The sequence below is a fragment of the Castor canadensis genome, chromosome 11 (assembly GCF_047511655.1).
Source record: "Castor canadensis chromosome 11, mCasCan1.hap1v2, whole genome shotgun sequence".
NCBI lineage: Eukaryota > Metazoa > Chordata > Mammalia > Rodentia > Castoridae > Castor > Castor canadensis.
Genome location: NC_133396.1, coordinates 59,036,066 through 59,053,417, shown reverse-complemented (window position 1 = coordinate 59,053,417; position 17,352 = coordinate 59,036,066). Strand labels below are relative to the sequence as shown.

General features: G+C 42.5%; 1 protein-coding gene across 5 annotated transcripts in view; it reads right to left on the bottom strand.

The window, feature by feature from the left end:
* Pik3r6 (phosphoinositide-3-kinase regulatory subunit 6) overlaps positions 1-17,352 on the bottom strand; it is a 58,257-nt gene continuing 40,905 nt past the window's right edge. For 4 of the 5 annotated variants that reach the window (XM_074046875.1, XM_074046874.1, XM_074046876.1 and 1 more), the window contains exons 19-20: positions 1,280-1,392; positions 1-765 (exon numbers count right to left, since the gene is read on the bottom strand). In XM_074046875.1, coding sequence (XP_073902976.1) covers positions 609-765; positions 1,280-1,392 — 270 coding nt within the window. In that variant the 3' untranslated portion in view covers positions 1-608. The remainder of the gene's footprint in view (positions 766-1,279; positions 1,393-17,352) is intronic. The other variant, XM_074046877.1, reaches the window with a different exon arrangement.

Genomic DNA, 17,352 nt, shown 5'->3' with positions numbered 1-17,352 from the left:
TTAGACAAAAGCAGTAACACTTTAGTGTGCATTTATTAACTCTGACATTCTCCTCTCCACTGAGAGACACCTGCTTCGGTGTGGGTGGGGTGATGGGGTGAGCAGTGGCCTGAGAACAGGAAGGGGAACAGACTCAGGAAGGAGCAGGTGCGGTAGTCTTTACCTTTTTCTACCTTCCCCTCCATTGTAGCGCACTGGCCAAGACAGCAGCCTCATGCTTGCTAGGCAGGCACTCTTCTGTTTGAGCCACTCTGCCAGCCCCTGATGGGGGCTGAGTGAGGAGCTTGCATGGGCCAAGACATGGGAGAGGTGGGAGATGAAGATAAATTCAAGTGTGGACACTCATGTGAGAAGCTGGTGGTATGTGCCTGCTCCCGTTCATCCTAGCTCTGCCTGGTAATCCCCAGCCTTGGTGTGGGATCTTCTTCATCATGTGCCCTCGCACCTGGGCTCGCAGGTGCCCACTGGCCCCTGGTCAAAGAGCCATCCAGTGGAGCCAGGCCTTCATTCTGGCTGTTGGTGTGAGTGTTGGGAGTTAGGGGTAGTGTTTCCTTCCTCTTGAGCTTGCTGCCTCTGGACCCAGATCGTCCCCTGTCCTGGTAGCAGGCTCACTGGATGAGGCCCGAGAATGTGTTGATGGGCATCAGAAGAGGTTTGGGCTTGGCTTTGGTTCTTTCCATTTCCTTTTGCCCATGTGAATTGAGCCATGACGTCTTGGACTTCTGGGCCCCAGCACATGGCTCTGGGCAGGCATCAACCTCAAATCTGTGGTGGGCAAGAGACCAGCTCAGGGGACAAGCAAATTTAAAAGGTAGACTCATTGTGTTAAGGTATAGAGGAGGGAGCCATGCAGAAGAAGAAAAGTCAGGAGAAAGAAGGTGATAAGCCTGGGACTCTGGGAAGGAGGAGATGCCTGGATCAGGTTGTCTCTGTGTCTGCCTTTCTTACTCAAGTACCCCTCCCCTGGGGAAACCTGAAAGGGTCACATGAACTGGGCACAGATGACCCAGAAGGGTAGCTGTGTGGGAGGGCTGGTGGCAGCAGAGGGGTTTGGCAGGAGGGCTGCAGGCTGAGAGTGCTCTTAAGAATCTCAACCTCTTCCTGGTGCCAGCTTTCCATTTGCTTCCTCTTCCTGGATTCTAGTCATAAGCCAGTGGCCTAAGCCATGCCCACCAGGGACACCTGCCTGACTTCAGGCTGTGCCTGGCCTCTGATAAAGTACTCTGGGCTCAGGTTTATCACTGGAGCCTGGAGCCCGAGGGGCGCAGGCCCTGCTTACCTAACCACATCCCTGAAAGTACGCCGGGTATCTTTGTCCAGCGATAGCGTCAGCAGCCTCTGGTCCTGGCTCTGGACCTGGATGTTGGATGTCCGGAAGGTATTTGTCACAGTCTACAACAGAAAGACAGCTCATGTGAATAGCACCTTTGTTGGCAGCTAGATGGCCCTGGCCTGTCCTGGAATCTGATGTTTCTTCTGTCCTGCTCCAGGAATCCCCTGATTTCTTCCTGCAACTGACTCTTAGCAGTGACAAGCTTGCATAAGCTGCCTCCTGGCTGCCCTGCCTTTGGATCACATGTGGATTCTGCAGTTCTTTTCCCAACCAATGTCCTTCATTTTGAACACAAGCCAGAATGCTGTGGACAGTGTGTGCAGGTTAGCAAGGTTCCTGAGTGGGTGTGTGGGTGTCCTGAGCACCTCCTACATGATGGGTATACTATATGAGTGGGACTTGGGACTGTTCAGTCTGTAAGTCCCAGCCCCAGTTCTCAGCATTAAGTTACACACAAAATTCTTTACCCGAGGCACACATAGAGGGTCTTGAAACCCTCAATCCTCAGACCAGTCCAGAGGGAGGCAGCTCCCAGGCATCCTTTAATCCCAGACCTGAGGGGGTTGCTCCAGAGAGGTCCCTCCAGTGGGGCAGAGGACTTGGGCATCATGGATGCCAGGCAGGGCTTGCAGAGGCCTTGTATCTCTGACCCATTCCACACAGACAGAAGCTTTGCGTAACTTATAGTCTTGGAACCTTGGAGTTGCAGGAGTCTGTTTCCAGAGTTCTCAACCCTGTCTGAGTGTATGAGTCACACAGGAAAGATTCTACTTTGAGCCTAGACATGGACATTTTAAAAAGAAGTCCCTAGTGTAGGCATGGTTGAGAAACACTGAGCCACTCGACTGTTTCAGTTTCATTGTCAGTGGGGGGAGGGGAGCTGAGGATTCAGTGGGTGAGGCAGCCTTTCAGCTGAGCCTTTGTGGGCATGGGGTATGTCAGGCAGAGTGCACAAGAATGTCTAAGGGAAGGAATTCCAAGATGGAGGCTAGAAGGAGGAAGCAGAAAGTGTGCCTCCTAAAGTAAAGTCTTGGAGAGACGCTGGAGATACACCATACAGGAAAAACCACTGAGAAGAGGCAAAACTGTGACTCCTCCACACCTCCAGCCTGCACATAGCATCTCCATTCCATGTTAAACGGAGAAACCAGGAGGGCCCCCGTGCTGCTGCCAGACGCCAGCACCCAGACGGCTTGGGAAGACGCGGACCACAAGGTGAGCTAAGTGGTACATAGTACTCAAACAGACAACCCCGGGCCAGATCAGCATAGTCCCCTGGACAGACTGACCCCTACCCAGGGGGAAAAAAAAACTGAATAATAAGCAATAACAACAAAAAAGACACATAGCAACAAGGGTGGGGTGCCCTGAGTGCTGAAGAGGTAGGGAGGGGAATCCCTCATAAGCCAGCTGGAGAAGGCAGGAGCAGTGGCACACACCCAGCAACCAGGAGTGGGAAAGCTTGTAAAAGCAGCGGTGGGAGGAAAACTCCACAGGAGAGGGGAGAAGACCCACTTCCCATGTGAACTGTAAATAAACATGCCGGCCTGAGAAAGAGGGTGCAATGTCATCTCTCCTAGTGTGCTTGGAAAGGGGAAAGCTTGTAGCAGTGGCTCGCACACAGGACTCTGAGTAAACAAAGCCTGAGGGGCCAGGTGAGTGCTAAGCTCACTCCTGAGATCTGCATAAATAACGCCTCCAGCAACAGCAGGATGACAGCAGCAGGCAGGTGAGCCAAAGCCTCAGACAGCCATTCACAGACCTGTCTCCAGACTCTTTTTTTTCTCTCTCCCTACCTTTGATGAGAAAACAACCGAACTACACCTGCATGCTGAAAAACTTACTGCAACTGTATTGCATTTGAACTTTGGACACTTTGTGGGGTTTTTCTGTTTTGTGCTGTTTTGTTTTGTTTTTAGTTTTTGTTCCCCTTTGATGAGACAATGATAGAACTACTTCTGAGACACCAACTCCAGGATTGGAGGCTGAGAGATGAACACCAAAATTATTAAGACTGAAACTTTATTACATTTGAACTTAGAGATTTTTTAAAATATATATATATATTTCATTTATTTATTTATTTATTTTTATTTTTTATTTTCAATCCTCTCTCTGTCTCGCTAATGCCTCTTTAGCTTACTGTTGATTAGTACACTATCTCTCCCTGTTTATATCTTTGAAACTTTTTTAATTGTTTGTTTGTTTTGTTTTTTTCTACTAGTTTATTTTGTTTTTCCCTTTTCCTTTAACTTCTTTGCTTTCCATCTCCTCTCACCTTTCCATTCTAAATATCACCATTGTTATTATTACAAGCTGGAAAATACTTAATTGCACACAGTACAGGGACAGTAGCAACACCAAAGACAATGACGGGAAGACAGAAAAAAACAGGGAAACCAGTTTCCCTACAGCAAAAAATTAGTACAGGAACCGGAGGAAAATGAAGAAAACAGATATTCAGATCCAGCCTCCAACAAAATGAAGATAAACTATGCCAAAGAACCCAATGAAGCTCACAAGAACAATCTAAAAGAAGAAATACTACAGGTACTCAATGAGAATTTTATAGAGATGATACTGGATAGGGTCAACCAAAATGTACTCCTGTACATTTTGACACTCAAGAAATTCCAAGACAACAAAAATAGAGAATTTGAAAAAGCAAAAGAAGAAATAAAAGAAACCATAGAAGCACTGTATAAACACCAAAGTGAAACAAAGAACACGATTAATAAAGAGATAAATGAACTCAGGACAAAAATAGACAACATTAAAGAGGAAATAACTCAGAAAAAAGAATGAAACAGAACTGCAAAACAAAATGGAAGGCCAATCCAGCAGAATATCCAGCAGAATAGAACAAACAGAAGACAGAATCTCAGAACTTGAAGATGAAATGGTAATTAAAGGAAAAACTGAAGAACTATTAATTAAACAACTCAAGACCTGTGAAAAGAAAATGCAAGAACTCACCGACTCCATCAAAAAACCACACCTGAGAATCATGGGCATTGAAGAAGGAGAAGAGGTGCAAGCAAAGGGAATGTGTAATATATTCAACAAAATAATAACAGAAAATTTCCCAAATCTAGAGAAATCTATTCCCATACAGATGCAAGAGGCCTCCAGAACATCAAACAGACCAGATCAAAATAGAACTACCCCACAGCGTATCATCATTAAAACAACAAGTACAGAAACTAGAGAAAGAATATTGAAGGCTGTAAGAGAGAAAAAACAAATAACACACAAAGGTAAAGCCATCAAAGTCACAGCAGACTTCTCAACAGAAACAATAAAAGCAAGAAGAGCTTGGGGTGAGATCTTCCGGGAACTGAATGAAAATAACTTCAACCCTAGGATACTCTACCCAGCAAAACTATCATTCAAAATAGGTGGAGCAATAAAAGTCTTCCATGATAAGCAGAAACTAAAACAATATGTGACCACAAAGCCACCACTACAAAAGATTCTTCAAGGGATTCTGCACACAGAAAGTGAAACCCAACATAACCATGAAAGGGCAGGCAGCACCAAACTACAGGAAAAGAAAAAGCAAGAAAGTAGAGAGTAACCTCCACTTAGGTACACACAATCAAACCTTCAAACAACTAAGACAACTAAATGACAGGAATCACCACATACTTATCAGTACTAACACTTAATGTTAATGGACTTAATTCCCCCATCAAAAGGCACCATTTGACGAAATGGATTAAAAAGGAAGATCCAACAATTTGTTGCTTACAGGAAACCCATCTCACCAACAGAAATAAGCATAGGATTAGGATGAAAGGCTGGAAGAAGAACCAAGCCAATGGCCCCCGAAAACAGGCAGGAGTAGCAATACTTATCTCTGACAAAGTAGACTTCAAACCTACATTGATCAAATGATATAAAGAAGGACATTCCATATTAATAAAAGGGGAAATAGACCAAAAGGAAATGACAGTTATCAACCTATATGCACTCAATGTCAATGCACCCAATTTCATCAAACATACCCTGAAAGACATAAAAGCATATATTAACGCCAACACAGTGGTTGTGGGAGACTTTAACACCCCATTATCATCAATAGATAGGTCATCCAAAAAAAATCAATAAAGAAATCCTAAATCTAAAATATACCATAGATCAAATGGACCTACTTGATGTCTACAGAACATTTCATCCAACTTCTACACAATATACATTCTTCTCAGCAGCCCATGGAATCTTCTCCAAAATAGATCATATCCTAGGGCACAAAGCAAGCCTCAGCAAATATAAGAAAATAGAAATTATACCATGCATTTTCTCTGGTCGCAATGCAATAAAACTAGAACTCAACAACAAAAGTAAAGATAAAAAAATCAATGAAATAGAAACCAAAAAAACCATACAAAGAATTAATGAAACAAAAAGTTGGTTCTTTGAAAAAATAAACAAGATTGATAGGCCCCTGGCAAACCTGACTAAAATGAGGAGAGAAAAAACCCACATTAGTAGAATCAGGAATGCAAAAGGGGAGATAACAACAAACACCACGGAAGTCCAGGAAATCATCAGAGACTACTTCGAGAACTTATATATATTTTTTTGTTTTTGTTTTTTTTCTTTCCTTTTTCTTTTATTATTCATATGTGCATACAAGGCTTGGGTCATTTCTCCCCCCTGCCCCCACCCCCTCCCTTACCACCCACTCCGCCCTCTCCCTCTCCCTCCCCCCACCCCTATATTAAAAAAAATTGAAAATCTTAAAGAAATGGACAGATTTCTAGATACATATGATCATCCAAAACTGAACCAAGAGGGTATTAATCACCTGACTAGATCAATAACACAAAATGAAATTGAAGCATCAATCAAGAGTCTCCCCAAAAAGAAAAGTCCAGGACCTGATGGATTCTCTGCTGAATTCTATCAGACCTTTAAAGAAGAACTGATACCAACCCTCCTTAAACTGTTCCACGAAATAGAAAGGGAAGGAAAACTGCCTAACATATTTTATGAAGCCAGTATTACACTTATCCCAAAACCAGGCAAAGACACCTCCAAAAAGGAGAACTATAGGCCAATCTCCTTAATGAATATTGATGCAAAAATCCTCAATACAACACATCAAAAAGATCATTCACCACAACCAAGTAGGCTTCATCCCAAGAATGCAGGGGTGGTTCAACATATGAAAATCAATAAACGTAATAAACCACATTAACAGAAGCAAAGACAAAAACCACTTGATCATCTCAATAGATGCAGAAAAACCCTTTGATAAGATCCAACACCATTTCATGATAAAAGCTCTAAGAAAACTAGGAATAGAGGGAAAGTACCTCAACATTATAAAAGCTATATATGACAAACCTACAGCCAGTATTATACTCAACAGAGAAAAACTGAAACCATTCCCTCTAAAATCAGGAACAGACAAGGATGCCCACTATCTCCACTCCTATTCAACATAGTACTGGAATTCCTAGCCAGAGCAATTAGGCAAGAAGAAGGAATAAAAGGAATACAAATAGGTAAAGAAACTGTCAAAATGTCCCTCTTTGCAGATGACATGATCCTATACCTTAAAGACCCAAAAAACTCTACTCAGAAGCTCCTAGACACCATCAATAGCTACAGCAAGGTAGCAGGATATAATATCAATATAGAAAAATCATTAGCATTTCTATGCACTAATAATTAACAAACTGAGAAAGAATATATGAAAACAATTCCATTTACAATAGCCTCAAAAAAAAATCAAATACCTAGGTGTAAACCTAACAAAGGATGTGAACGACCTCCACAAGGAAAACTATAAACTTCTGAAGAAAGAGATTTGAGGAAGACTATAGAAAGTGGAGAGATCTCCCATGCTCATGGATTGGTAGAATCAACATAGTAAAAATGTCGATACTCCCAAAAGTAATCTACATGTTTAATGCAATTCCCATCAAAATTCCAATGACATTCATTAAAGAGATTGACAAATCTACCCTTAAATTTATATGGAAACACAAGAGGCCACAAATAGCCAAGGCAATACTGAGTCAAAAGAACAATGCTGGAGGTATCACGATACCCGACTTCAAACTATATTACAAAGCAATAACAATAAAAATAGCATGGTACTGGCACAAAAACAGACATGAAGACCAGTGGAACAGAATAGAGGACCCAGATATGAAGCCACACAACTGTAACCAACTTGTCTTTGACAAAGGAGCTAAAAATATACGATGGAGAAATAGCAGCCTCTTCAACAAAAACTGCTGGGAAAACTGGTTAGCAGTCTGCAAAAAACTGAAACTAGATCCATGTGTATCACCCTATACCAAGATTAACTCAAAATGGATCAAGGATCTTAATATCAGACCCCAAACTCTAAAGTTGATACAGGAAAGAGTAGGAACTAGTCTGGAATTAAGAGGTATAGGCAAGAACTTTCTCAATGGAACCCCAGCAGCAGAGCAACTAAGAGATAGCATAGATAAATGGGACCTCATAAAGCTAAAAAGTTTCTGCTCAACAAAAGAAATGGTCTCTAAACTGAAGAGAACACCCACAGAGTAGGAGAAAATATTTGCCAGCTACACATCAGACAAAGGACTGATAACCAGAATTTATAGGGAACTTAAAAAACTAAATTCTCCCAAAACTAATGAAACAATAAAGAAATGGGCAAGTGAACTAAACAGAACTTCCTCAAAAGAAGCAATTCAAATGGCCAAAAAACACATGAAAAAATGCTCACCATCTCTAGCAATAAAGGAAATACAAATTAAAACCACACTAAGATTCCACCTCACCCTCTATTAGAATAGCCGTCATTAGCAACACCACTAACAACAGGTGTTGGCAAGGCTGTGGGGAAAAAGGAACCCTCTTACACTGCTGGTGGGAATGTAACCTAGTACAACCACTCTGGAAAAAAATTTGGAGGCTACTTAAAAAGCTAAACATTGATCTACCATTTGATCCAGCAATACCACTCTTGGGGATATACCCAAAAGACTGTGACGCAGGATACTCCAGAGGTATTTGCACACCCATGTTTATTTCATTCCCTGGTAAATGGATGGAATTGGAGAACATCATTCTGAGTGAGGTTAGCCTGGCCCAAAAGACCAAAAATCATATGTTCTCCCTCATATGCGGACATTAGATCAAGGGCAAACACAACAAGGGGATTGGACTTTGAGCACATGATAAAAGCTTTAGCACACAAGGGAGGGGTGAGGATAGGTAAGACACCTAAAAAACTAGATAGCATTTGTTGCCCTTAATGCAGAGAAACTAAAGCAGATACCTTAAAGCAACTGAGGCCAATAGGAGAAGGGGACCAGGAACTAGAGAAAAGGTGAGATCAAGAAGAATTAACCTAGAAGGTAACACACACGCACAGGAAATCGATGTGAGTCAACTCCCTGTATAGCTATCCTTATCTCAACCAGCAAAAACCCTTGTTCCTTCCTATTATGGCTTATACTCTCTCTACAACAAAATTAGAAATAAGGGCAAAATAGTTTCTGCCGGGTATTGAGGGGGTGAGGGGAGAGGGAGGGTGCGGGGGGGTAAGTGCGGGGGTGGGGGCAGGGGGGAGAAATGACCCAAATATTGTATGCACATATGAATAAAAAATTAAAAAATAAAAAAGAATGTCTCAGGAACTGGGTCAATGGCAGTCAGTAAACTATTCTGCCAAGTTTCTAATTCTGGCTCTGCCACTTATTAGCTGTGTGACTTTGGGCAAATTTCTTAATCTCTTGGTATCATTTAGGAAAAAATGTTGCAATAACAGAAACTGCCTTGGAGGACTATTCTGCAGGTTAAATGAGACAGTGTATGTTAAGTGCTTGGAACAGTACCTGAGACATGGGAGAGCTGTGTTAATGTCGACTGTTTCTTCTTATTATTATTGTAATTGCAATTTCCCAAGAAGGAGTCAAGCATAATTAGTGGTTCCAGCCTTGGCTGAATTGTCAGAGGGGGAGGGGAACTACTTTGGATTCTTTTTCTCTTTAATTTGTCCTCTAGCTTAAGCCCCCTCTCACCACCACCCCATCCCCCCAAGTGTGTGAATCCAAACAGGTGGACTGTGAGTAAAATCAGAAAGATTTACTATGAGCCAGGGGAGGGGAGGACACGACTCATAATAGAGGGGATCAAGGGGGTGGGGGAGACTTGTAGTTGTGCAACAGAAGTCAGCTTTGGTGCCCTGGGGTGGTTGTATGTGGGGGACGGACGGCGGGGGGGCAATGGGTACTAACTGGACAGCTAACAGGAGGACTGTCAGCACTGGGATATTACCAGTGACCTAGAGAGACTGTAGGTACTCCTGCCTTCCCCACTCCAAAGCCCCATTTCTTCTGGTCTTGCCTGGTTTACCATTGCATCTCTATATGAAACTGGCACACCAGGCCAGCCACGTCGCTCTTGCCCATGCTGTTCTCTCAGCCAGGGGCATCTTCACTCCAGCTCACCTCGAACTTCCCCTGCTGCTCAGTGTTTGATTCTCCTGAGTATACGTTCCCAGGGAGAAAGCACAGCCACTGGACTTTCCCCAGCAAGTCAGCGTGGGGATGAAAGGCAACTTGCAAAAGTGGTAAGTTTACACGTTCAAAACAACCCTGACCAAGTTGTTTAATGAGATCATTCAAAACAGAAACCAGTGCAAAGAACTGACTTTGAAAGAGGAAATACAACATGAGAGATAATGGGTCACCCTGGAACTTCAGGTTCAAACATGGTGCTGCCCTATGGGAAGGCAGATCTCAACTACAGACAGAAGACCTCGGAGCCCATCTGAGCTCTGCTACAGTGCATAGTCGCCTCAGGCTGAGAGGGAAGGTGACTCGCAAACATCTGGTGAGCCCTGCTTCGCGCTAAACACACCGAGTGCTAGGGAAACAGGGAGGACTAAGGCTAGGACCTGAGCCCGGAGGACGTCCACGCTATTTGCAGAGTTGCAAATGCTTCCATGGCTGCATCCCTAGGATTTTAGCAGAACATAGAAGTTGGGCATCCAGCTCATCAGGGAGTGTGGGAGGGGTAGGCGGGGGAGGGAGGGAAGGAGAAGAGAACAGGAGAGGCCCAAGAGAGGCCTCCCAGGGAGATGACATCTGAGTCTCCCCTGGCAGGATGAGAAGGACTTACAGGCAGGGAGGAGGAAGAGAGGAAGGATCTGCAAGGCACACATACAGTGAAGGCGCAGAGGTGTGACTTCTGTATACGCACTCTGACTTCTCGACACTCCCAAGCCTGGCAGAAAGGGCTGGCAGGTTTTCATACATTCTTTTTCCGTCCTCAAAAAAAATCAAATACCTAGGTGTAAACCTAACAAAAGATGTGAAAGACCTCTACAAGGAAAACTATACACTTCTGAAGAAAGAGATTGAGGAAGACTATAGAAAGTGGAGAGATCTCCCATGCTCATGGATTGGTAGAATCAACATAGTAAAAATGTCTATACTCCCAAAAGTAATCTACATGTTTAATGCAATTCCCATCAAAATTCCAATGACATTCATCAAAGAGATTGAAAAATCTACTGTTAAATTTATATGGAAACACAAGAGGCCACGAATAGCCAAGGCAATACTCAGTCAAAAGAACAATGCAGGAGGTATCACAATACCTGACTTCAAACTATATTACAAAGCAATAATAATAAAAACAGCATGGTACTGGCACAAACACAGACATGAAGACCAGTGGAACAGAATAGAGGATCCAGATATGAAGCCACACAACTATAAGCAACTTATCTTTGACAAAGGAGCTAAAAATATACGATGGAGAAATAGCAGCCTCTTCAACAAAAACTGCTGGGAAAACTGGTTAGCAGTCTGCAAAAAACTGAAACTAGATCCATGTATATCACCCTATACCAAGATTAACTCAAAATGGATCAAGGATCTTAATATCAGACCCCAAACTCTAAAGTTGATACAGGAAAGAGTAGGAAATACTCTGGAGTTAGTAGGTATAGGTAAGAACTTTCTCAATGAAACCCCAGCAGCACAGCAGCTAAGAGATAGCATAGATAAATGGGACCTCATAAAACTAAAAAGCTTCTGTTCATCAAAAGAAATGGTCTCTAAACTGAAGAGAACACCCACAGAGTGGGAGAAAATATTTGCCAGCTATACATCAGACAAAGGACTGATAACCAGAATATACAGGGAACTTAAAAAACTAAATTCTCCCAAAACTAATGAACCAATAAAGAAATGGGCAGGTGAACTAAACAGAACTTTCTCAAAAGAAGAAATTCAAATGGCCAGAAAACACATGAAAAAATGCTCACCATCTCTAGCAATAAAGGAAATGCAAATTAAAACCACACTAAGATTCCACCTCACCCCTGTTAGAATAGCCATCATCAGCAACACCACCAACAACAGGTGTTGGCGAGGATGCGGGGAAAAAGGAACCCTCTTACACTGTTGGTGGGAATGTAGACTAGTACAACCACTCTGGAAAAAAATTTGGAGGCTACTTAAAAAGCTAGACATCGATCTACCATTTGATCCAGCAATACCACTCTTGGGGATATACCCAAAAGACTGTTACTCCAGAGGCACCTGCACATCCATGTTTATTGCGGCACTATTCACAATAGCCAAGTTATGGAAACAGCCAAGATGCCCCAGCACTGACGAATGGATTAAGAAAATGTGGTATCTATACACAATGGAATTTTATGCAGCCATGAAGAAGAACGAAATGTTATCATTCGCTGGTAAATGGATGGAATTGGAGAACATCATTCTGAGTGAGGTTAGCCTGGCTCAAAAGACCAAAAATCGTATGTTCTCCCTCATATGTGGACATTAGATCAAGGGCAAACACAACAAGGGGATTGGACTATGAGCACATGATAAAAGCGAGAGCACACAAGGGAGGGGTGAGGATAGGTAAGACACCTAAAAAACTAGCTAGCATTTGTTGCCCTTAATGCAGAGAAACTAAAGCAGATACCTTAAAGCAACTGAGGCCAATAGGAAAAGGAGACCAGGAACTAGAGAAAAGGTTAGATTAAAGAGAATTAACCTAGAAGGTAACACCCACGCACAGGAAATCAATGTGAGTCAATGCCCTGTATAGCTATCCTTATCTCAACCAGCAAAACCCCTTGTTCCTTCCTATTATTGCTTATACTCTCTCTACAACAAAATTAGAGATAAGGGCAAAATAGTTTCTGCTGGGTATTGAGGGGGGGAGCGGGAGGGGGTGGAGTGGGTGGTAAGGGAGGGGGTGGGGGCAGGGGGGAGAAACAAACCAAGCCTTGTATGCACATATGAATAATAAAAGAAAAATGAAAAAAAAAAAAAAAAGAAAGGGCTGGCAGGGAGGGGCCAGAGCTGCTGGTGGAGAGGAAAAGGAGCCAAGGCAGGCAACACTGAGGTTTTTCTGTACTCATGTTGCTTTTGCTGAAAAGTCCTGACTCCTTACTTGGGCCCACAAGTTAACTAAAAACAGGAGAAGCTTGGCATTCCTGAATCCATTTTGTATCTGTCTTTGCTCTAAGTCATTCTCTTTGCAGCCACTTTATAATCACCTTGGATTCCAGAAAGGACAGAACTGATAACATCTTTATGACAAAGAATCAGAGTCACCTGAAAGTGCCACTTTTCCAGTGAGAACAATTCACGTCCCAAACCAGAGTAATATTCTCAGACAGGAGCCAAATTACTCCCTCCAGGTGATTACTTCCCCAACCTGGACCAGACCACCTGCCTAACCAAGACTGCAGCTCAGCCAGTCACGAATCCACCAGAACACACCTGTGACTGCACTGTTTAACTATGCATACCTGTGTCCTCTGCCCCCAGTTCTTTTGTCTACTTAAACCTATAGCTCATGTCTGTACCCCAAAGATGGCTGAAGATGAGCTGAGTGCTCACTCTGCCTCTTCCTACAGCATGACCTGAGCTGTGTAATAAACCTCCTTTCTCTGCCTTCACCAGGCCTCTTTATTTGGCGTTTGGGGGTGGGTGGCTTGACCTGGCATATGGAATCTAGGAGTTTGGTTCTTGGATCCAAAACTCTGGTTTCACTCAGAGAATAAGAAATGATGGAAGGGCTTTAAAGGTGGAGTGACATGTCAGAGTTGTGTTTTAGGAAGGTTGCTTGGGTGGACTTAAGAGGTTCATAGTAGAGGCAGGGAGACCAGCAGGGAGGCTACTGCTTTTGCCCAGCAAAAGGGATGGATGAAGGTCTGGACCTAGACTGATCTGCTTATTCTTATTTACCTAGAACCTTCCTGATTTTAGCACTGAAAATCCCAAATTCCTTCCATCCTAGGTAAATGAGGATGACTGGTCAACTTGGCTGGACTAGAATAAAGAGGACAGAGAAGAGAAGGGAGATTTGAGAAGTGTTTGAGAGGAAAAAAAAAAACCCAAAAAACCAAAAAAACCCAGCAGACATGGGGAGTAAGAAAGAAGGGGCACCTGAGATTTCCCCGTTTCTGGCAGAGGTGATTGATTGGTTAGCGATGGTTCCAGTAAATGAGAGAGGGGATATAAAGAGGAAGAAATGAAATAAAAACAACTGCAACACATACACAGTGCTTACTCAACGAAACGCTCTTTTTTTCAGGCAGTACTGAGGTTTGAGGCTCAGAGTCTTCTAGGTAGGCACTCTGCCACATGAGCCACACCCACAGCCCTTTTTGCTCTAGTTAATTTTCAGACAGGGTCTCATGCTTTTTGCCAGGGCTGACTTCAGACATCAGCAATCCTCTCATCTGTGCCTCCTGAATAACTGGAATTATAGGTATGTGCTACCATACCAGGCTTGTTTTTTTTCTTGAAATAGGATCTGGCTAGCTTTTTGCCTGAGCTGGTCTTGAACTTTAATCCTTCTATCTCCACTTCCCAGGTAGCTGGGATTACAGGTGTGAGTCACTGCCTTTGGTTCAGGCAAGCACTCGTCTAAGAGCTTGGTATGCCACAATCTCTTAATCCTTACAACCAGATTAGGTAAAATTATTGTCTCCATTTTATACAATGAGACTGAGGCACAGAGAGATTGACTAATTTGTATAACGTTACACAGCTGGTAAATGGCAGCGCTATTTGAAGGCACTGGCTTTGGTTTTAAATACCCTGAGTTACAGTGTTCTGGGATGTCCAGTTCATACTAATTTATTTGAATGCAGGAGTCAGAAACTCAGGGGTAAAGATCAGAGCAGGGGTACAGAGTCAGGAGTCCTTAACAAATTGATCTAAGTCCTTGGGAGCTTGAAAATACAAGGAACAAGAGACAAAGTAGGCCATGGATAGACACTGAGAGCAGTAGCTACTTCAGGAATGATTTAGGAAAGAGTTCAGGGAAAGAAGCCAAAAAGCAATGATCAGACACGAGGAAGGAAAACTGTAAGACAGTGGTGTCTTGGAACTTAGGGATTTAGGATTTAGACTCAGGAACAGGGCTTGTGTTCTAGTGGTGGGACTCTGATAAAATTGACTGAAGGAATAAAATGCTGGGGAAAGTATCAAGTGTCAGAAGCCAGTGTCACTGGAGCATTACCATATAAATAGAATTTAAAATGTACATCTTTTAAATTTAAAGGTAATCACTGATAGGAAAAAATCTACACGTAACTTCCAAATGGGGGAGGAGAGAAGTGTGGATCAGCCAATGAAATGTGAGCAACATTGCAAATGAAACAGCAAAAAACACTAAAACAACAACAAAACAAAACAAAAAAACCCCCCAAGAACAGAAAGCACAAGGAGTAAGATCAAATAGCACATAAAGATAGTACTGATGGATTAAACTCTCATTTGTTAAAAGAAAATATGTTTTGCAGCAATGGAGAATATACTTAACACCACTGACTGTATGCTTAAAGGTACTTAAGATGGACCACGTGTGGTGCTATGTGCTTGTACTCCCAGCTGCTCAGCAGGCAGAGATAGAAGGACTGCAGTGTGAGGCCAGCCTGGGCAAAAAGTTAGTGAGAACCCTATCTCAAAAATGAATTAAAAAGGCCTTTGGGCATGGCTCAAGTGGTAGAGCTCTTGCCTAGCAAGGATGAGGCCCCAAGTTCAATCCTCAGGGTTGCCAAAAGACAAGAAATGGTTAAGATAGTGAATGTTATTGTATCCTGACCTATATTCCTTTGGGTATATGCCCAGAAGTGGTGTCACTGGATCACATGGCAGTTCTAATTTTAGTTTTAAAGGAATCTCCATACTGTTTTCCATAATGTTGAACTAATTTGTATTCCTACCAACAGTGTATAAGGGTTCCTGTTTCTCAGCGTCTTCACCAACATTTGTTGTTGCTTTGCCATTCTAATTGTGGTGAGGTGAAATCTTCATGTAGTTTTGATATGCATTTCTTTTATGGGCAAGGAAGTTGAGCACTTTTTCATGTATTGACTGGTCATTTGTACCTCTTCCTTTGAGAATTTCCTGTTTAATTCGTGTACCCATTTCCTCTTTGGGATGTTGATTTTGGGGGGATTGAGTTTTTTGAGCTCCCTGTAGATTCTGGATATTAGTCCCCTATCAGACGAGTAGTTGGCAAAGATTTTTTCCCAGTCTCTTAAGTCTAGTGACATTCTTCTTTACAGCATGGTTCACAATAGCCAAACAGTGGAAACAACCCAGATGCCCTACAACTGATGAATGGGTTAAGAAACTGTGGTAAATGTATACACTGGAGTTTTATTCAGCCATAGGAAAGAATGAAACAACGTCGTTTGAAGGTAAATAGATGGAATTGGAGGACATCATGTTAAGTGAAGTAAGCCAGACTCAGAAAGACAAAAGCCACACGTTTTCTCTCATACATGGGAAATAGATCCAAAGATAAACATGTACACAAAAACGAACATGATCACATACAAACTCAGATATAGAACATGTTTGTAACAGTGGAACTACTCTATGGAACTTGGGGGAGGAGGGAAAGGAAAAGAGAATGACAGAGAGTCAACAATACCCAAACACATTATGTCTGCACAGGTAGAGGATATGATATGTACAAAAAGCTGATGAATAATGGGAGTTGGAAGGAAACGGGGAAAGGGAGGGTAATGGATGGGGTTGAACTGATCAAAATCAAGTAGACTCACAGCAGGGATGCACTGAGACACCCTTTTAACATTGACTTTGGAATTAATAATGAAAGACAGGACTGCGAAATAGGTACAGTGTATGTGTGGGGGTACTTGTGGGAGGGGGAGGTGAATGGAGGAGATGAAGGTGAGGGAAGATGGTCGATGGGCTTCATATACACAAAGGAAATAGAATGATGAAACCTCCTGTAATTGCTTTAAGTGGGATGGGGAGGTGGTGTTGGGGGGATCGGGAGGGGGTGATCTAACCAATGCACAATGTAAGGTTATTCAGAATTGTCACAACAAATCACCCCCTGTACAATGAACATATGCTAATAAAAATGGAGGAAAAAGATGGTGAATCTTGCATTATGTGTTTTTTTTTTTTTTGACGGTACTGGGGTTTGAACCCAGGGCCTCATGCTTGCTCGGCAGGTGCTCTAACTCTTGAGCAATCCCACCAGACCTTTTTTTGTGTGTTGGATATTTTCAAGATAGGGTCTCTCCAACTATTTGCCCAGGGCTGGCTTTGAACCAGGATCCTCTTGATCTCTGCCTCCTGAGTAGCTCGGATTATAGGCTTGAGCCACCAGTGCCTGACACATTATATTTTTTTAATCATATAAAACAAAGACTTTAGACTGAGTCATAACAAAACCCAATTATATGCTACTTACAAGATGTGCATCTAAAATAAAAATGTTTTTAAAATAAAGGGATGAGATTTCTGATTTCAAAATGGCAAAGTACATATTTTTTCAATTCTCTCTTGTTATTCACCTCAGTACAAGAACTCTTTTCCCCCTCACAATTTTTATTATCATCTATTAATTATACAGGGTTTTATTGTGATATTTTCATATGTGCTTACAATGTATCTTAACTAGATTCACTCCCTCCATCATTCCTGACCCCTCCCCCCTTCCTAGAACAATTCCAACAGGTTTCATTGTTCTATTTT